Below are 22,804 nucleotides of genomic sequence, written 5' to 3'. Positions count from 1 at the left end.
TCAAGCGGTCTAAAAATCACTTGGTGAATTCAACATGTTTTGCGCAATTGTGGCTGTTGGTTTGGTTGGATTGTTTTGGTTATAGTGCGGTACCCCTTATAGTGCAGATATTCGAGATTCCCGCGACCTACGTTATAAACGGTCTATATAATCATCATCGCTGTGAGCATCTTTTTCGTCCAAAAAACTGGCCAGGCAGCTCCGCTGAATGAACGGCGTCGAGACCATGATATTGCTGCTGTCTTTGAATATATCAAACTATTCCGACCTGCTGAGAGTTCAACATATCCAGGATTGACTGTAGCATATATTAGCAAGGGCACTACACATTATAATGCACTGTTGGTGTCAAACGAAATCTGACCTGCAGCAAGCCTTCACAGTGGTATAGTATGTGCCATGAACAGGCGCACATGCACGCTGTGCTGTCAAACTTGATGCGTGCGCCTGTCAATGTGATTACTGGCGGGCACGCACTATACCACTGCAAATGCTTTTAACTGTCCAGCTTTCATTTGACACCTACATTAAATTGTTAATCTGTATGGACCCCATTGTTTTACAGTGTCTGGCATACAGCCTCAACGTGGCCCAGGCCTGAAAGCGCACAGAGCTTGAGTGAACCCCATGCAAGCCTTGTTTTGCCAGATATATTATGCGCAGTGAGGCCACACAGTATGGCACCATGTCTCAGAGGCAGTCCAGCTTACTCAAGCTGGCCTCTGACCACTATTTAACTCTGTCTTGGCACAAAAATATGAAAATGAAGTGTATAGTGTTGTGTGCTTGCCCTTGGAGCAGTGCTATTGTCCGCCTTTGTAATGTCAGTATTGAAAATCACAAATAAAATGTCACAATACCAAGCATTACAGCTTCAGTGATATTGTGAACTTAGATGCAATACCTATTACAGTAAAAACTAGTTAACCTGGATCTCGCTAGACGGGTGAAAAATGTGTCAACTGAATCACGGATCATTGAATGCACCATCAAAAAAAAGGAAAATGTACTCGGCACAGACAAACATTTCATTAAAAACTGCGTCAACCTAGTCTTCTGCCTCGCCATCGTAATTGGTGCTAGAACAATCTTATTCAACCCCATGTTATGGTGGTGTGCACACTCGCTGTCGCGAGAACTGATGCAGAACTCAGCGAGGGCAGCGAGAGCTTCAGTGGCCTCCTGCACAGTGCGATGTCGCGCCGGCTCATCTTGACTGTCATCATCAAAACAGCGATTCTGATCCTCTTCAAGCATTTCCGATAATATGTCATCATCACTCAGCAAACCAGCAACGGCCACACCATCATCAACACGCACAAACACACGAGAGCTTCAGCGGCTCATCTTGACTGTCATGATCGAAACAGTGATTCTGATCCTCTTCAAGCACTTCCGATAATATGTCATCATCACTCAGTAAACCAGCAACGGCCACACCATCATCAACACACACAAACACAGCCTGAGAACATAACGACGGTTTCTGTATCAAAGCGCAAACTCGCCCAACAGTGAACTCTTTTGATGTACACAAGCTGCACATGCTATGGGCGAAGTCACTAAGCAAAGAAATCGGCAGCGTAAACGGCGCGGGCAGCTGGAATAGCGGCGGCTGCGCAAACTCTTCCGTGCGGCGCCATGTGCGGTGCAATTCGCAGACACTGGTTGCACCGGCGTACGAGCACTTCTGCCGGGTGGTGACTAGCACCCCCTGGCTCCTTCCCCCCTCATTCACTATCATCATGATCATATTCTGCAGCTGTTTGTTCAGTTTCTGTTTCTCTAAAACTTCAGTTCCGCAGTCAGTTACGGTGGCGAAGCCGGGACTTGACGTTTTCAGTAACCGCATGAAGCCCCGATAGCCCTCTCTGGAATTGTCCGAGCTAACCGGTACACGTCTAAATACCTCCGAATTAACGAGCATTTGACACCATTGAAATATACACAGTTTTGCAGGGGCCACACCGTGTGTCCGAGTTTACGAGATCCGGATAAACGGGCTTTTACTGTATAATTTGTTTGGGTGCTAATCATCTCAAATAATGTGGTCCTGCAGAAACAGTTGGTGTCAAACAATGGGCAAATTTGAACTTTTGGCTAGATGCACAGATAATCTCATTTTGTCTCATGTGAGTGCCCCAGTGTTCTCATTTGAGTACTGGAGTCACGTTTGAAGTGCCCAGATAACATTGCCAACATATGGCTGAAGGTCACTTCAAGTCTGCTCATGAAAGCTGAAAGCCTTTCATGCCGTGCCTCATGCACTTTATCTACCGCCTCATCATTATGTTAACATAATGCAACATCATTATAACGTAACATCGTTATATTAACATAACAAGCTACTCACTGCATCTGTGCACGTTCTGGAGCGAAACAGGTACAAAGAACACTCCCTGATAAATGCGTGTATACAACACAGAAAGCAGCCCCACAATGACGACATGAGCTGAGCAGGCGATGCAGAGCACACAACAAGACAGGAGACAATCTGCTCCACGCGGCCATACTGCATTTTAATGGAACTGCACCACTTATCACTTAGTAGCACATTCATGGTGCAGACACATGTACTGCCGAAAGCTGATACTGTCAGTCGCTGCACATCCTGAACCCCCTACCAGTTTCAACATACGTGTGAGAATGCCAGAATCTTTTCTTATCTTTCGCAAAGAAAAGACTGCTTGGTGGGTACTTTAGTCAACATTTGCTACAGCACTGTATTTCTTTGTTGGCAACGGTGGCGCATGTCAGCAGATGCTTATATTGTAACGGTTGAACGAGGAAAGCGAAGAGGTCAGGAAAGAGAGACGACGTTGACAGACCCTGCGAGATGGGTGCCATCTTGTCCATCACAGAGTTTATTTTGTGTCTAATGTATAAACATATTCTCCCTGTACCATTTTTGGTGGAGGCGCTGGGTACTCACTTCCCACAAGACGAAGCATCGTAGCGGTTGCCTAGCTTCCATGGCGACCAAAGTGAACAATGCCGACCCTTCACTGGCTACCGTGCCTTCTCTAACGGGCCCATCAACCCTCATCTTGGAGCCCTCAAGAGATCCAGGTACCTTTCCTGGCCCCGATGGCGAAGAAGAAGCATGGCTGAAGTCATACAAGCGAGTGGCCGTATGTATGCAATAGGACCCAACGTTTATGCTGGCCAACGCGATTTTCTATCTCAAAGAGACTGCAAAGGTCTGGTACAAAACGCACGAGGAAGAGTTGACTAGCTGAGAGTTATGCAAGCAAAAGTTTCGGGAGCTATTCGGCAGGCCTGTGGAAAGTCAGTGTGCCGCCCAAAACGTGCTTACGCATCGAGTTCAGGCATGCACCAAACATAACCTCTTGTACCTTCAGGACATGCTCGCTTTGGGCTGTCAGGTGGTTTCGCAGATGTTCAAAGCCAATCAGGTTGGTCCCGTTATTAAGGGCATGGCAGATAATCCCTTTCACCTTATTGTGTTCAAGAAATCATCTACAGTACAGGACAACATTCCTGAATGCCGGCACTTTGAAAAAGCCAGCAGCCTCCGTGTTAATCCACCAGTTTTCCCACCTACAAAACACTGCTGCAAGATCCACTAGCAAAGACCCTCGCCTGCCCTCTACGAAAGGTCCCGATGATGTGGTGCATATTTTACACCAAGAAATTGAAGCCGCGGCTCCACTCACGTCTCCCTCCTCCAACTCCGACAGCTATCACGCCGCCGTCTCCCTTATCCAGACCGTCGTGAGGCAAGAATTGGCCAACGTCACCTTAACAATATTTGCTCCATTCATCAGGAACATGCCCCACCAGATCCACCCATCAAAGTCACGCCGAGCCAACGTTTTTTTGCTACCCCACGTTATCGCAACCCGGCGGAATGGCCCACACCAGACGACCAGCCAATATGCTTCAATTGCGGTCGTATAGGCCACATTTCATACCACTGCTGTGCTTGGTCCAACTTGACACCGTGGCCTTACTCTCCGCCCCATCGCCCACCTGCCGGAAATTCACGCTCATCACCACAAACAGAGTCAGTAACGCCTGACAACTCTTCGCCCACTCGATACAGCCATCCCCTTCACCGACACCATTTCTCCCGATCGCCCCCATCTTGTCGATCGTAGTCCCGAAGATCCTTCCGACGCTCACCTCCGGAAAACCGACGAGAGCACCTTCTGGAGGTGGTGCTGCAATACTGAAACATGCCAAAATCCTCTACTGACCCTGCCCGCACATTAGAACCTTATAGATGTTGACGTGGGCAGTGTACCAGTTACAGCCCTCATTCACACTGGCCCGCACTTGTCTATCACTTGTCTATCACTTGTCTATCTAGACTGATAGGCCTTAATAGACAGTTCTGCCGATGTAGTGAAACTCGTTGATGGTCCTAATCCATATTTTCCCCGTAACAATACCGTATTTACCCGCATAATTTGCTCAACCCTAGTCTTTTGCGAGCTTTACTAAAAAAAATTTACTCGCATACTTTGCGCTTCCCGACCCGCCTGAGCCAGCTTGCCGGCGCGCGCACCAAGAGCCTTTGGACCCTAGGATGGCTTGGATGGGCGTGCCTCTTGTTGAGCAGACGAGCACAGTCTAACGGGCTGCAAGTGTGAAGTCCTACACGAGAAGGAGCTACACGAGAAGGAGTGTTCCCACCATGGACGGTACCGTGACAGACTCAACGTTGCGTTGCCTAATGCTACGGTCACCGCAACGACGGTGTGCGTGAGTGTGGTCATGTATACTTGGTGTCGAGGGAGTGAAGCACGCTGACCGTAACGACATAGACTTTCTGCTCACGTAGAAGGAACTTATCGTAGTTTTTCTATGTGTCATTGTGAGATTCCTTCGTGTGTGTTCTTGTCCTCATTCGATATAAAGAACGTCTTCGTGTTATCACGTTGTCTCGAATGCGTCCTATGACCTGGACCCATTGAGTAAACCCCTTACTCACCACAGACGCGCTTTGGAAAGGTGGTCACAACAGCCGCGACGACGATCCCCAGTCGGACCTCTCGATGAGCAATTCCGACTAGAATGCACGTGACCAAATCTGACTGTTTCGAGTCCGTGCTAATTTTGTTAAAATGTACTTCGTCTATGCTCCAATGAATATTTTTAAATGTATGTATTACACGCGCTAGGATCATTGCACATTATTTCGCTCGAGTTCACGAATTCCAATTCCCCACAAAACTTGCGCACCTTTTTTTCAGAGACCCAAAATCTCGCAAAAAAGTGCACAAATTATGCTGGTAAATAAAGTATGTACTTTCTTTCCTTCAATATAAATCGCACCTTTGTATAAGACTTGTATACTTTTGACAGTTTTTTAAAAGATGCACATTTGCTTAAGAGAACTATTTTTGAAACTGAACATGAAAACACTATGATGCATGCCGAGTGTATTCACCGCAAAGTTCAAAGTCATACCCAGCATTTCAGTGCCAGGATATGCGAGATTATTGACTTCATGACACACCAATACGCAATCCCAGAGAATTGTGAGATTTCTGCACCAAATCCGTACTTCCTAACTTCCAATGACATCTTGCAAATGGTAAGAACTGTCAATATCTGAACAATTCTTAAAAACACCATCTTAGTGTGCTTTTAGGTGTCATTTCAGCTCTAAGCAGCCTTGGGCAGCAACTAGTTACTAATAACACAATACTTATAATTTACTTACTTTTCAGGTGACTTCTGACAGTAACTCGTTGCTTGTTTTACTAAGGCACCTTGTAACATCACTGCCACTTTTTGCATGATAATGGCGATTTCATTCTGTTATAATTGCTGAAACACTTGTGGTCTAGTAATTACATGTTTAATAATCACATTACAACTAATAGCATTTCCGTAAAGACAAAAAAAATCGATAACTTACAGACTGCTTGTCGCATCCACTTTCTCATTGTGCTTCAACTTGTCCTTAACAGATATTACTGTCGGTGCCTACCCACCATCTTGATTGTTAGTCAAATAAAATATATCAATGACATTTCTGACATTTTGATTAAGTTTTTTTATGGTAATACAAATATATTGGCATTAACTTGTTTACTGTAACTGAAATCAGTTACCTTTTTAAAACCTTTAACTGTCATGGTGCTACTTTTCTGCTCTAGTTATCTCTATCTGTTACGCTGATACATTTTGCTGGTAAAGTGCATGACTGCCACTGAAGTACAATAATTAGACATGTAAGTGCTAATAAAGGTAATGTGGCATAATGGCAAAAATGGTAGCAATATAGGTAACAATGTTTGGCAGTAACAATGATGGTGGTATGGTGACCTTAAGATTATTTTCAAGACTTTTCAGATACACCCTCATAACTCGGTTGTTTCATATTAGAAGGTTAGTGTGATACGAAGGGAGCACTACATGTACTTATGACACGGATAGACATAGTAATGAGCAAATTATTAATCATTAGTAATGGTAACAAGGAGCAGCGATGGCGCAGTGGTTAGAGCATCCGCCTCACATGCAAAAGGTTCGTGGTTCAAATCCCGTTGCCGCGCAGTTCTCAAGCGGATAAAAAAAATCCGCGTGGTGATGGAACTGCATTACGAGGCCTGGGGTGCGGCCTCACCGGTAACCACCGCCGGGAACGCACTCCCTCACCAGAGAAGGATTGGCCACCCTGGTGCAGTATCTGGCCACTACCGCCCACATGCATACGTCAAATAACTCACGGCCCTCAGTCCCCAGCAGCTGCGAAGCAACTGACCACGGCGGCGGTCAGATCTGCAACGTAGCAGAGGGTGCTAAGAATCTCTGGATCCGGACAGGCCGCCATTGGAACCTGAACTTGGCAACGCTCAAGGCTAGAACCTTATCTAGTGGGGAAGTCTAACTGTACTATTCGAGGAGCTAGAGGGTGTTAAATTGGATATAATAGGGCTTAAGTGAGGTTAGGAGGACAGAAGATGCCTATACGGTGCTACAGAATGGGCACGTCTTTTGCTATCGGGGCTTGGCTGACAGAAGAGAACTGGGAGTGGGGTTCCTAATTCACAGAAACATAGCTGGCAACATAGAGGAATACTATAGCATTAATGAAAGGGTGGTAGGTATTGTAATTAAACTGAAAAAGAGATACAAGATGAAGGTGGTACAGGCTTACGTGCCTACATCCAGCCATGATGACGCTTCACTTGAAAGCTTCTATGAAGACGTGGAATCGGCAATGAGTAAGGTAAAAACACAGTATACAATACTGATGGGAGACTTTAATGCAAAGATAGGAAAGAAGCAGGCTGGAGACCAGGCAGTAGGAGATTATGGCATCGGTACTAGAAACGCCAGAGGAGACCTACTAGTAGAATTCCCAGAACGCAATAATTTACGGATTTTGAATACCGTATTTACACGATTGTAAGACGACCCTTTTTTTTCAAATTTGACAATCCAATGTTGGGGGGTCGTCTTAGAATCGAAATCGAACCATGTACCTTAGAATCGAAATCGAACCATGTATTGTCATCTCGAATAGTTTCCCGCTCAACCCAAAGCGCATAGTTTTCCGCGTGCTTATACAAAAGCTTTTCTTTTTTTAGCATCTACTGCGCGCATTACGAGTGCCTTTATGACGAGCGCACGGCTCTTGAGGGAGCACCGGTAATCGATGGTAGAGCCGCCGTAGGGTGTTATTGGTAGTTGACGGAAGAGCTCCTCTTTGTGATACAATTTTCTAAGCGGGCGCGTCGCCGCGTGCTCCTGTCGCTTGTGTCCACGACCGGCTCTCTCGAGTCACTTCTGTCTGACATGAGTGCCATAGGCTCGAAGAACACTCGGCGCTCGTTTACGGCAGCGTTTAAGCGGGCTGCTATTCTTCATGCGGAGGAAACCAACAACTGTGCAGCAGGACGGAAGTTCGGAATCGGTGAATGTGTGGTGCGGAAGTGGCAGCTTCAGCGCGAGGAAATTTTCTCGTGTGACTCCAAGCGCCGTGGCTTTCGCGGGCCGAAGTCTGGCCGCTTTTCGGAACTAGAGGCGAAGCTTGCGGCCTACTCACACTTGACGACGACGTGCTGTGGGACTGCAGCAGCAATGACGGCAGCAGCACCAGCAAGGACGACTCCAGCGACGATGAATAATCCTCCGCAACCACGTGAATAAATTTCCCTTGCGTAAAATGTGCGCGTTTTTTTTTTTTTTTTTTTTTTTGAGATGCGATTTTGGGGGGGTCGTCTTACATTCGAGTCGTCTTACAACCGTGTAAATACGGTACCTTCTACCGAAAACGAGGAAACCGCAAGTGGACATGGAGGAGCCCTAATGGCGAAAATAAGAACGAAATAGACTTTATAATGAGTGCACACCCAGGCATCGTGCAGGATGTGGAAGTGGTTGGCAAGGTACGATGCAGTGACCATAGAATGGTACGGTCTCGAATTCGCCTAGACTTGAAGAAGGAACGACAGAAACTGATACGCAAGAAGCCAATTAATGAGCTAGCACTGAGACCGAAAGTACAGGAATTCAGAATCTCACTTCAGAACAGGTACTTGGCTCTTAGTGAGGAAACCAACCATAGCATAGATACAATGAATGATAATCTGACGAGTATCATTACGGAGGGTGCAATAGAAAGGGGGCAGGGTAGTTAGACAGGACACTGGCAAGCTTTCCCAGGAAACGAAGAATCTCATTAAGAAGCGTCAAATCATGAAAGTCTCAAGTACAACAGACAAAATAGAACTGGCAGAGCTTTCGAAGTTGATTAATAGGCGTAAGGTATCCGATGTAAGAAGGTATAACATGGAGAGAATTGAACACGCTCTGAAAAACGGACGAAGTGTCAAAGCAGTGAAGAGGAAACTTGGGATAGGCAAAAATCGGATGTATGCACTAAGGGACAAAGAAGGCAAAATAACTACCAATATGGATAGGATAGTAAAAATAGCGGAGGAGTCTTACAGAGATCTGTACAGTAGCCGGAACAACCACGACTTTAATACTATAAGAACTAGCAGTAACCCAGATTTCATGACCCACCAGTAATGATAGAAGAAGTCAGAAAAGCTTTGGAGAGCATGCAAAGAGGCAAAGCTGCTGGTGAGGATCAGGTAACATCAGATCTGCTGAAAGATAGAGGACAGATTGTGTTAGAAAAACTAGCCACCCTGTTTACGAGGTGTCTCCTGACGGGAAGGGTACCAGAGTCTTGGAAGAACGCTAACATCATCTTAATACATAAGAAGGAAGATGACAAGGACTTGAATTACAGGCCGATTAGCTTGCTCTCTGTAGTATACAAGCTATTTACAAAGGTAATTGCTAACAGAGTAAAGAAAACATTAGAATTCAATCAACCAAAGGAACAAGCAGGATTTCGAACAGGCTACTCAACAATCGACCACATTCAAACTATCAATCAGGTAATAGAGAAATGCTCAGAATATAACCAACCACTATACATAGCCTTCATAGATTACGAGAAGGCGTTTGATTCAGTAGAAATATCAGCTGTCATGCAGACACTGCGGAATCAGGGCGTAGATGAAGTATATATAAACATTCTGGAAGAAATCTACAAGTATCAACTGCTACCATAGAGCTTCATAAAGAAAGAAACAGAATACCAATCAAGAAGGGTGTAAGGGAGGGAAACACAATCTTCCCAATGCCATTCGCCGCGTGCTTACAGGAGGTTTTCAGAAGCTTAGAATGGGAACAGTTAGGGATAAGAGTTAATGGAGAGTACCTTAGTAACCTGCGCTTCGACGATGACATTGCATTGCTGAGTAACTCAGGGGACGAATTGCAACTCATGAGTACGGAGTTAGACAAGGAGAGCACAAAGGTGGGTCTTAAAATTAATCTGCAGAAAACGAAAGTAATGTACAACAACCTCAGAAAAGAGCAGCGCTTCGAAATAGGTAATAGTGCACTTCAAGTTGTGAAAGACTATGTCTACTTAGGGCAGGTAATAACTGTGGAGCCGAACCACGAGATTGAAATGACTAGAAGAATAAGAATGGGGTGGAGCACATTTGGCAAGCACACTCAAATAATGACAGGTAGATTGCCACTATCCCTCAAGAGGAAGGTATATAACAGCTGTATCTTGCCGGTACTTAGCTACGGAGCAGAAACCTGGAGACTTACAAAGAAGGTTCAGCTTAAATTGAGGACGACGCAACGAGAAATGGAAAGAAAAATGGTAGGTGTAACCTTAAGAGACAAGAAGAGAGCAGAGTGGATTAGGGAACAAACGGGGGTTAAGGATATCATAGCTGAAATCAAGAAGAAGAAATGGACATGGGCCGGGCATGTAGTGCGTAGACAGGATAACCGCTGGTCGTTAAGAGTAACTGACTGGATTTCCAGAGAAGGCAAGTGGGCTAATTAGGGGGAGACAGAAGGTTAGGTGGGCAGATGAGATTAAGAAGTTTGCGGGTATAAATTGGCAGCAGCAAGCACAGGACCGGGTTAACTGGCGGAACATGGGAGAGGCCCTTGTCCTGCAGTGGACGTAGTCAGGCTGATGATGATGATGAAGAAGCAGTAGTGTAAAACTTGTAATCAACGCTGCCCTGAGCCACTGAAAACCAATATAGTCGAGCCCGACTATATCGAACCCGTTTATATCAAGTTATCCCGTATATCGAACAATTCCTAAACACGGTAAGTTTACATTGAGAATATATAGCAAAAGTTACTGTTTTATCGAACGAATATTGCAACAACTGATATATCAAACTCCATGTGCCTCAAAAGTGCCCCAGAAAGTTGGCTTTCCCTCGTGGTGGCGAAACAAACTGCTGGCGCCACCCTAGAAAAGTTGGTTAGACCCGGTTGTGCACGGGCGAACACCCCCCTCCAAGAAACGATCTTGGCCGGTCGCAGCGCTTACAGCCAATCAGAGGCCGTCGCGCTTTCTCCGAGGCACGGAGGCGGTATAAGTGAGCGCCATTGTTTCTTTCTTTATGCTTGTGTGCCTGCTGCTGCCGACTCAGCGTGGTCTGTGGTGTTGCCTGTTGGTGCTCTGTGAACTGTATTGGCGCGCTGTCATCATGGCTTGCGCAAAGAGGCAAAATTTGCCGTTCGCCGCGAATCTCGAAATCATCAATCGGGTTGAGCGCCATGAAAAGAAGTCTGACGTCGCCGCCGCGTACAAAATTCCAAGGAGCACCTTGAGTACTATCCTGAAGAACAAGGCAGACATCAGGGCCAAGTCGGACAAAAGGCCAGGTGCCCGTGGCGCCCGACGTGTGCGCCCTCCTGTGTACGAAGATGTTGAAGCGGCCGTTTACAAGTGGTTTGTGGACGTTCGGTTGCGAAACATCTTGGTGTCCGGCCCTATGAGCAAGCAGAAAGCCAAGGACCTTTCTTTTCTGCTTGGCAGGAATGATTTCCAAGGCGGTTCAGGCTGGCTTCAGCGGTTCAAAGAACGACAAGACATCGTTGGCAAAGCTGCTACAGCTAAAAGCAGAGCGGCGGACCTCGACAGCGTAGAAAAATGGCTCGAGGAAAACTGGCGAGATATCACAGCAAGATATAGAGCCCAAGATATCTTCAATGCGAATGAAACTGCTTTATTTCGGCAAATGTTGCCAAACAAGACACTTGCATGTCGTGGCGACAAGACAAGCGGCGGCAAGGCAAAGAAAGCTCATGTGTCCGTGCTGTTGGCAGCTAATTTAGACGAATCGAAAAAGCTTCCACCTCTGGTTATCGGGAAAAGCACGGCACCGCGGGGTTTTCGAAATGCGCTGTCGCTTCCAGTTACCTATTGAGCAAACTCAAAAGCGTGGATGACCGGGGAGCTTTTCAGCAGATGGCTATTGTCGTGGAATAATGATTTGGTAGGCGAAAATCGCAAAGTGTGCCTGCTCGTGGACAATTGTTCATCGCACCACTGCAGTACGACCTTCAGCAACATCAAGCTGCGTTTTTTGCCCCCGAATACTACGTCTGTACTGCAACCACTGGATCAAGGCGTTGCACGCACAATGAAAGCCGGCTATCGGAAGCGCCTGGTGGAGAGGCTGCTGCAGAACCTTCGTGTCGGCAGGGAGCTTAAGGTCGACTTGCTCAGAGCTATTTCTCTGTTGAGCAGATCGTGGGCAGATGTCAAGAAGGAGACGATCCAGAACTGCTTTAGGCATGCCGGCTTCCGCATACTTGGTGATGACACCCCAAATTCTGACAGCACTGAAGACACCGCAGGTGTTTCCGCCGAAGTTTGGAACGAGCTGGCAGAGTTCCTGGGTGCTATCGACGGATCGACATTCGACGAGTTCGTCAGTGCGGACGATGATGTCCCCATCATGGGCCAATTACAGGATGTGGATTACATTGCAGACGTGCTGCCGACCACGAGCCAATGCGACAGCAATATGGAAATCGACGGCGGCCCTTTGCCTACATCCTCCGAAGTTATTAGTGCACTTGCGTTGGTCGGGCGCTATTGCTTGAATGTGGAAGGTTGCGGCCTCAGCTGCTCCGACTCGTTGGACAACGTGGAGGCGTGCGTGCTGTCGCAGGCAACAAACTCGTTGACACAGGACTGAAAATCCGGGACTATTTTGTTCCACAGTAGGGCACGCAAGTAAGCCACCATATTGATAAAGTACTTTTCTTCTAGTTTGTTACGTGCCTTTGTGTCAAAACCTATACTGGGCCTATATCGAATTATGCCACATATCGAACTAATACCGTAATTACTAGAATCTAACGCGCACCTTTTTTCCGGTTAAGCGAGTTCATAAATCACATGCGCGTTAGAATCGAGTACGAAAACAAAATGAATACGGTCATTCTATTGCCATCGGCATTTCCAAAATGGCCGCCCCCTACGTGCGTGCGTCGGCATGGCGCGTCGGCCATTTCTGCCAATGTGTTTCCCTTGTGCAGCACTTCGCACGTGTGCTTAGCGATTCGTCATCTTGTAGTGCATTAGCATCTACGGCATGAAAGAACCGACTCCAAAAACTCGAGTGCACCACGATACCACTTTTAAAATAAAAGTCATCGTCTGTGCAGAAACGGACGGAAATCGGGCCGCATTGCGGTCGTTCGGAGTTCCCGAAACGTGCGTGCGGGACTGGCGGAAACAAAAGCAGAAGATTATCGACAGCAAAGCTTCACGCAAAGGCTTCAGTGGACCACAGCAGGGTCGGTTTCCGCAAATTGAAGAACTGCTCGGCGAGTATGTGCTTGAGCAGCGAGCGGCACAGCAGCCCGTGACGAGAGAACTGCTCCAAGTGCGGGCTATGCAATTAACCTTGAAAAAAAGTCCAACGCGAAGCCAGTTTAAAGCAAGCAGGTGCTGGCTAACTAACTTTATAAAGAGGAAAGGCTTTTCCCTCCGAAGGTGAACGGGCATATGCGAAAAGTTTTGCGGAGGAGTACGATGAAAAGCTTCACAGTTTTCAGAGGTTCGTCCTAAACAACAACGGCTACCTGTTTGGGCAAATCGTGAATGCCTATCAGACGCCTCTTTACTTCGACATGCCTGGCACCACAACCGTCGAGAAGAAGGGGGCGAAGGAAGTTCGCGTGCTGACGTCGGTCCACGGTAAGACTACATTGACGGTAATGCTCTGTTACACGTCAGATGGGCACAAGCTTCCCCCGTACCTCATATTCAAGGGGGGACGTGCCTTTGAGAATGAACTTTCTTGTTTCTGGTCAGATGATGATGAAAATCGGCAAAGACACTAAGAATGGCCTCACCGTGCATCCACAAAAATTTCGAGGCAATAGCACAAATACTTATTGAGAGACGAATTTTTCAGTTGAACCTCGTGGAGGGGCCGGAGGATTTATAAAATGACAAAAATGGTTGGTAATTGCTGTATCCACAGCCAAATGTATGTTGAAGGGGGCTGCGTTCTCAAAATAACTTATTTGCAACACTAAAACTTGTAGTTTACGTTTTCTCCAGCGACACTGCAATGAGCACACTTGCACTACAAACAAGAAACTCTATAAAAAATTCTTTAAGGAGTACAATGAAAAACTAAGATCGCAGCCCCCTGAAGCACAGTCCAAGGAGCATTACAAAATAAACGGAATCAAAATCCATACAGTGGTTGCCCAGATATCTGCTCCACGAGCTGAGTATAATGCCAAAAAAACAGTATTGAGAAAACTGCATTTAAAGTTTCAACTTCTTTTTACGTCTCTAAAACGCCTAAAGATTGTGATCTTAGGTTTGTCTTGTGATATTTGACTTTTCAGGTATCTGGTCTCTGACCAGTGTGCCTTGGTTGCCCCCTTTTTTTCCCCCCACAATTTCCTTTCATGTTTTACAAAGAACAAGTATGGATTTCAAACCAAGTTCTTTGTATGAAGGAGTGGTGTGATAGGCATGACAGAAAAGATTGTAATTGAATAAGACCATATACTGAATTGATTACACATATTTCTTGTGCCGAAGTTGTAATTAGCATAATTACGTTCTTGATTATAAGTATTCACTGAACATTTCCTTATTTAGAAAGAGGTTTATTGCATCAGAAAAATGAATCACACCATGACAGCCTATGCCTTCTTTCCAAATAACAAAGTTATGGGCAGAAAACTGGTGGCACAGGAATTTTTAGCAGTATATTTAATGACGTAAAACGGGCATATAAAAATTTTTGCCCTTGATTCATACGTGCTCTTTTGCCGCTCTAGCTGTGAAACGCATCATCATACAGCCAGTCGCGGAAACTCTAATCTACAGCAATTCATTAACCTCGGAACATTCATAGACGTTCGTGGCGATATTAAGCACGGCACCAAGCACCTCTGAATCACATCACAAAAGCTTACTGACAGCACTCCATATGACCGTGGGGTGCGCGGCCACGCGGACAATACAGCCGGCGCGTAATGCACTTGCCGGCGGCGTTCGATGACGATGTGCGAAATGTGTTACTACGAAGACAAAAAATCGGCACGCACTGCACTTGGCATCGCATTTTCGAATGACGACGCGTGAAACTGCTAGCTACTGTTCCAAGCAATCCATGGCAGTGATGGGGGGAGGGGGGGGGCTGACGAGCTTGACTGTGTTGTCCGCTGCCGATGCGTAAAATGCCCGTACGTGATTCAGAGGAGCTAGCGAGTGATGTACTTTACTTGCAAAGAAGCACGTCGCCAAGAGTGCGCTTGCGCGTCGCTCCTGCTCGCAGTCTCGCTGTCAGCGGAGTTAGGCCTAAAGCCGACTCCGATGACGCGCCGCACTCGTAGACCGCCGCGCGCCCGCTCGTAGTAATCTGATCGTGCATCCGGTACGGCCACTCGTAGCAATCAGATTGTGCCGCCGCTTTCAGCTTCATTTCTTGCAAAGAAGCACATCGCCACGAATGCGCTAGCGCATCGTTCCTGCCCACAGTCTCGCTGTCGGCGGAGTTAGGGCTTAAGACGACTCCGATGACGCGCAGCGCTCGTAGACTGCGCTCCCGCTCGTAGTAACCTGATCGCACATCCGCTTAGTGCTCGTAACTAAAGCGTAGTTATATCTTAAGTGATTATCAAGCCGTGAACACGTCACGAAGTGGCGATTTTCGAGAGCCATGTCCTCGCGACGCACAAGCAGCAGACGACGATCTCCCAGAGCGAGCATCAGGTCAATGGCGAGGCAAGCTGAGGCAACATGGCACAGCCAATCAAGGGCCTCAAAACGACCTTCATACATTTGCTTTTTGCTCGCTTGTTGTTAAAGGGAGGAGCCAGCTGAGGCGGGAAAGTTAAACGCGGAAAAATGCTCTTTCCGATGAGCCCAAGAAGTCTGCTCCCGGCCCAAGCATCGCGAAGCTCTAATTTTTTGAAAATCGCCGTTTTCTTGCCATTTCCAAAAAAAGTTTTGCTACCTAGGTGGGTGAAACGAATTTTCCGAAGCACTTCTGCGCGGTTTTCAGTGTAGATATTTTGGAACCAGATAGAAAAACGGTTCCAGAAACTGAAAACTTGAGTTTCAAAAAATCGATTTTTTTGCCATTTTTCGCGATCCCAAAGCCGCGTCCCCCCTTAAATGGAAGACGCTCCCGAAAGGAGTTGTTTTTTCGAGTGGTGTGATCGTGCGGGCCAGCGAGAAAAATGGGTGTGCATTGCAATTGATGTCTTACTTTTTTTTTCGTCGTGGAAATCGGGTGCGCGTTACAATCGAAGGCGCGGTAGAATCGAGTAAGTATGGTAAACGTTTTTTGGCGAGTTCGATATACCCGGGTTTGACTGTATTTATTCTACTGGATTCAAAGCCTTTGGTGCACTGGCATAAGTTTTTTCCCTTGAGTTGGCAGCATCACAGGGTTACTGTTGTCAGCATCTGAACGACTACGACGCTGTGTTGAAAGCACTTTAAAGCTCATCATTAGCGTTGTCTCTCTGACACTATGAGGCTTGGCAGGAACACAAACAATGATCGCACGACATTTTGACACCTACACACAGACGCATACATAACATAAACGGCACTTGGACGCCGCACGCTGAGATTGTTGCTGGACAGGACCGATGCCTCACGTGGCAACTGATGATGATGCTGCTAACTAAGTGGTACTTTCGTTTATGTAACTGGTGTTGCGGGCAATAGAATGTCGCAATGAAAAACTGTGGTGCCCTTCTTTATTTAGCGTCTCAGTTCCGTGGGTTTGACGATTCGTCTAAGAACAAACATTTCAAGTATTGCAATCGTCCTGTGACTACAGTGGACATTATTGAGGCCGTAATTTCCATGTTCGCCGCAGTGCATGAACAGCAAGTAGCTTACACTTGAGACTACGTGTGCTTCACTGTTATAGCAACAATACATATTTTTTTATGAATGTTCTCGAGCTCAATTTATTGTACTCATGAATGAAATATCAACCCATTAGTCTTGCAGAATTGTAAAATGCCCCACTGTGTAGGACCTGCCAGCCAAAATATTTAAAAGAGAGCATCTTATACACCGAAAATACAGTACTTGGTGGCCAATGTGCACAGCTATTTAGTTTCTAGTCATACCACGTTACCCTGTAGGTATGCATGTTTTCTATGCATAAAATGTTTCATATGCTCGAAATCAATTGCCCGATGCAAGCTGCCTAAATTTTTTACCACATTTACATCCTAAGGAGGGGGGAATTCATTGCAACAAGGAAAATTTGAAGCCGAAGACAATAGTGAGTCGTCAAAGCCAACATACCAAGCTACGCTGAGCTTCCTCCAACTGCTTGCTTTTTTCTGCCAGTGTTTGCTCAAGTTCTTGGAGCCGTCTTCTTTCGTCCTCCTACAGAAACCACAAGAAAGTGATGTTACTAACCTCACTGACTGCTAATATTATGCTCAGTAAAACTGCAGCCACTCGTGAGAGACTTTGCTATAGACTGGAATACGAAAACCTTACTTAAAGGTGCTTAAGTTATCATTACACTTGACGCAATTCAATACATCGATGTCAGCCCTGTGTAGCAATCACACAACTTGACGCACTGAATCGAGTTTTTCACCCAGCACTGATGCTATAACAACATCTCCAAGCAAACAGTGATTAAGGAAAGCTCAAATGCAAGTCACAAAATTGTTGTGCAAGCATTTCCTTTGTGTGATAGCACTTCAACTCAGTTTTGTTTGTAATAGGTCTCCCAAACAGAGAGTGTTCCAAGAGATAGACAGGCACGTGTTGCTACACAGTCTGGCGCCACACAAATGCTGTACGGTCACACTGCTAAGCGATACGAAGTGAAGATAGGTTTAAAACGACTAAGATAAAGGCTCGCCAATTTCCAAACTTTCTTACTGACTTTTATGCTAAGCCAAGTTACGTAGTAACGTTACATCGCTCCCAGTGGAGTCTTAAGCTTACAAAAGCATAACCCTACAACTCACCCAAGGACTACCGCCCGAGGAAAAAGCAGCCCAGGTAATTCGCCTCGGCTCTCGGTCTCCGCAAGCACATCGCCGTATGCACCACAAGGCTTTACGAAGCCTCATGGAGCAAGACAAGAGAACTGCACTGTTGACCACAGCTTCCTTCGACCATCTGCTGCCCCATGGGGCTTAACACCAGTGAATAAAAGAAATCCCCCTCTTCCCCATACTTTCCATTACCTCTCCCAACAAGTCTAACCCACCCATCGAGTAGTGAAATGTACGCATTCATTCTCTTGCCTGTGGTTGTGAGTCATCTTCCCTGCATGACAAACTGATTCCAGACACTCACGCTTGGTTTCCCGGAGAGACGGCTGTGCCTAGAAAGGGCTTGGAAGAGGGCACTTGGCGTGCGAGGGGGGAAACAAGTCTCGGATTAAACAAAACACTCCATCTAACTCCTTGTGCAATGGCATCCCCAAATGCTGGACCATGTGCACTTTTTTTTCTTCTGCCTACATTACTTCAGAGGTGCACCGTTTACGCTGTGCACTTCTGAGCAAGCGACAGTTCCGTACTGCGATATCACGAGAGCAGAGCATGCAATTTTCTGCATACAAAAGGCATTTCAAAGACATATGTACTTACATATATCTCCTTTTCTTTTGTAACAACTTGTCCCAGTACTCCCATGTCTACCATATGTGCGCCGATTCACGGTTTTACAGCCTCTGCATTTTGCCAGAAAAGCCTGCACGCACTATTTTTCAAAGAACTCGAAACCAATTGCTACTCAAAACTTTCTAAATTGCAGTACAAGATAGCTTCACACATCGCTTTGAATATAAGAGCACGATGCCCAGCCAGTTTTGCTCCTTGTGCAAGACAAAAAATGTGATCAGGATTACACACCTGCACATTTCTGTCTCGATTGCATTAAATATGTAGCCCTCTCACAATATTCTTTAAGTATTTTGGCCACTTGTTCAAGCAACCTATTAGTGGTGCTCAGAGAGACCATTATAATACTGTAACAGAATTCCCTTTTCAATGCCTGTCCAACTATAACCCTGACGTGGTATCCTAACCTTCCCATTGTTATCAGTTTCTTGCAGCAGTGATAGCAGCAACAGAGGCTGTAAAATCATTAAGATCACAAGGTCACACAAAAATTTTCAGATGATTAAATTTTAGAGACTGTGGCAGTCTGCGAAAAAATGTAATGGCATCAGAAAGGTGTTTCCATTGAAGCCAAGTTCAGCTAGTGATAAAATTTCTTGACTACGATTCGCTCGCTTCCACATCTTGCACAAATTAGCCAATTGCAATTAGGAACCTTAATCCAGATTTTCCTCAATCACGAATCAAAATGCCCTGTTAGGCACTCTCTTCATATTTTGACGCAGCTACGTGGACTGTATTCTGTAGTGTATTTAAATGAAAAGAATAAAATTGCACCAAAAATTGGACTTATAAATCGCATTCATCAATGTCAAAGAAATTTAGCCAAGTTGCTATGCATGAAATTGTTCATCAAAATACTCATAATACAAAAATGTTCACAATGGGATGGATGCTACACACATCTACTGCTAATGATTAAAAACCCTAAACTGCAAATTCAGTGAAGACAGAATTAAATTCACAGTTTTAATTGAATCATAGTATTTTATCTGTACAGGAATTATTGGCCCCTTTCTCAGCATAGTACAATTCCATTAATGCATTTCCCATTATATCCTCCAAGCTTTTACTTTACAAATAGAGTCTCACAGGTTCCATTGCCTCTTATGCACTGTATTCCAATTGGTAGTTGGCTGTCGTTTCATGCCATTCCTAAACATATGCTGCGATTTTCAGGGAGTGGAATGAGATTCGCACTCTCACTACTTCATTAGTCAAAAAAAAAATAGGAAAGGCATACGAACACCATCTACGACAAGGATAACTTCTAACGGATGCCATTAATCCAAGGTTTACTAAAGCTCAATGAAAAGCTTGAATAAACAAGCTGTTAGGCACGTTAAGCGGACACACTCCGAACTCTAGAGGAATACACTACAATGCTCTCGAGTGTGGCGCCTTTGGAGCTTAGCTTAACAGCGATTTTCACCGAATGCTATCATGAGCACGAAATCGTTACATGAAGAATGTTACATTGCTTCCCTGGTAGGAACAAGTGGCGAAGCAGAATGCACTGCATTAGAGGCGAAAGTGCGAAACAAGTGATTCTTCCAGAAGCCGTAGCAGGGCAGAGCTCTCACGCATGCCCCGGTGCACCATGTCAGGGTCGGAGCGCTTAGAGCGCGCTCCGCAAACAAACACCAGAGTTCACTTTTTAATGGTTAAGTTTACAAAAGCGCACTCGACTAGCTAGAGCGCACTCAAACTCCTTGACTTAACATGCTCACTGTCAAGCCAGGACAACGCTGTCTATCCATGTGTCTCCCAGAGCACAAATTTTCTCAGCTGGTTTGTTCCCTTTCTTGAACCCCCGAGAAATGCATCAGTGGAGTTCTACTGCACATCGACATGGCAAACTACCAAAGAAGAAAATTTTATGGCAGTGGAGAATGAGCTTCACTTTCATGTCATGTTCAATGACGGGCCACCTTTGATGCCGTGTTTGAAATGTCTCCAAGATTTCCTTAAAAATGCATATTCTTAACTAGAAGATAATATCAACAAGAATGATATAAAACTTAAAAATGGTTAAAAGACAGTGCTTTACATATATTAAGTTCTACTGCACATCGACATGGCAAACTACCAAAGAAGAAAATTTTATGGCAGTGGAGAATGAGCTTCACTTTCATGTCATGTTCAATGACGGGCCACCTTTGATGCCGTGTTTGAAATGTCTCCAAGATTTCCTTAAAAATGCATATTCTTAACTAGAAGATAATATCAACAAGAATGATATAAAACTTAAAAATGGTTAAAAGACAGTGCTTTACATATATTATTTATATACATTGCAGGATAAAATAGTCTAGGTACTTCACATGATGGGCACATATAGATTAACAAGTCTGTGTATAAACACAGAAGTCATAAGCATGCTTGTCCACTAAAGAGAGTTAAGCAGTGATGCGATACTATGTAGATGGAAAGCAAATGCATGCCAGTTGAATATATAAAAACCAAGAGTGCATGTTGGTAATAAATGAAAATAACTCGTCCAAGAGAAAAAGCTGCTGACACAAATGTATTGCTGTTCATGCCTGTTGAATGGATTGCACTTAATGAATTCGTGCTCTCAAAAGCTGCCAACAGCAATAGCTCGATTTACCACTCTCGAGCTTCAACATGAACCTGCTGAAGCTCGAACAGTGCGAAACTAGCAGAAAGAATGCGTCTTTAGTTCCTTACATAAGCAGATATTTAACCTATTTGCACTCCAGATAATTCAAGAAAAATTGCCACCAAGGTGCCTCAAATCAAGTTTTCAAAGCAACGCAACACAAGGTGTTCTTGAAGTAACTTCTCCCAAACAAGAACAGGCAAGGTTCCTCTTGGCATTGCATAAGTCAGTTGCCAGACTTTAAGGTGGTTGTTGCCAGACTGCTGCTAAATTTGGCTGAAAAATGTTTTCCTGTAGTTGTGGCTTCTCCGTAAGAGTTTGGTGCCATCCGCAGTGCATTTCGCGAGTGCACGAGCGACACTGGCCGTTTTAATTAACGGAATGAACTGCGCATTACAGAATTCGTTTTAATTAACGGAATGAACTGAGCCTAGCAGAAGTCGAGCGTGGCGCTGCCGTGCAATTGGTACCTCGATTAACCAGCCTTGGAACGCTTATTCATCATCCTATGTTTATACGAGTCCGAACGATATGTCTTGTGCTGACACAGCTAGGGGAAGCGTAGCGTCCCCCGTCGTAGCGCGACGCGACACAATCAGCTGAGAGAAAAAAAAGAAAATAAGGGGGGAGCGGGGCCGCGCATCGCCTCCTGCGACTATTCAGTTTTCCCTGTCATCCCTAATACTGAGACGCGATATCTTAATCGCACAGCTGCGCACACAGCAAGAAAACGCGCCTCGACTTCTGCTAAGCGCGGTTCATTCCGTTAATTAAATTGGCCTCTTAGTTGCGCAGCAGCGCCGGCGCTCGACTTCTGCTAGGCGCCGTTCATTCCGTTAATTAAAACGGCCAGCGTCGCTGGTTCGCGAAATGCACCGCGGGTGGCACCAAATTCTCACGGAGAAGCCACAACTGCACAAAAAAAATTTTGCTGTCAAATTTAGGAGCAGTCTGGCAACACTAACCCTCCAGTCTGGCAACCACTTATGCAATGCCAAAAGGAACCTTGCCCAAGAACAGAGGTAGTGTGCATGCTATCTACAAAGAAGCCTACATTCAAATCTACTTGAGAAAAATGAGCTCAACAGTTCACCACCGAAAAACAGTACTATTTGTAGAACGCATCTTGCGGAGGCACATATCCCAGATAAGCTAGCAGCACCCTTTTCCAACCTTGCTGTACCACATTTTCCAAAGTAAGAACAGAGCGTGTAGCCAGGCATGCAATGGGCAAGAAAATGCACCAGACTCAATGCAGTGGAGTTTGCAATGCACTGCCCTGCTGCTGCTGCTTCCAGTATAACAACCAGTGCAAGTGACCGACAATACTATATGATAGCTAAGAAGAATAAGCAGCTGTGACATAATACTCAGCTGCAACAGGTTTGTAGCCCCTGGAATGCGAGAAAGCAAGCTTTTGAGACTAGTTTTTATTAGTTTCCGAGAGACCTGGCTATGGTGCTGGGATGTGCAACATGGACTTCATCTCCGAGAGTTCGAAAAAGCCAATCATATATAGTTTAATATAGATAAAAAAGGGAATGAAAAGAAAAATGAAGACTGGTATTGATAACGAGAAAAAGCTAACGGGAAGCAGCAGGAATTGCAGCATTGGTAGCACACAAAAACAAATACAAGGGCACCGAAGAAGGCTGTAATTCTCAAAAAAAAACAGATGATAAAAAAAAAAAACAC

The 22,804-nt window shown here is 45.4% G+C and overlaps 1 protein-coding gene across 1 annotated transcript in view; it reads right to left on the bottom strand.

The window, feature by feature from the left end:
* The window catches only part of LOC119178397 (uncharacterized), a 54,433-nt gene that overhangs the window by 18,051 nt on the left and 13,578 nt on the right, over positions 1-22,804 (bottom strand). Inside the window, exon 4 of the mRNA XM_037429600.2 lies at positions 17,141-17,224. Within this exon, the coding sequence (XP_037285497.2) occupies positions 17,141-17,224 (84 nt within the window). The remainder of the gene's footprint in view (positions 1-17,140; positions 17,225-22,804) is intronic.

Source organism: Rhipicephalus microplus, unplaced genomic scaffold (genome assembly GCF_043290135.1).
Source record: "Rhipicephalus microplus isolate Deutch F79 unplaced genomic scaffold, USDA_Rmic scaffold_18, whole genome shotgun sequence".
NCBI lineage: Eukaryota > Metazoa > Arthropoda > Arachnida > Ixodida > Ixodidae > Rhipicephalus > Rhipicephalus microplus.
This window is presented reverse-complemented; position numbering and strand designations above follow the sequence as displayed.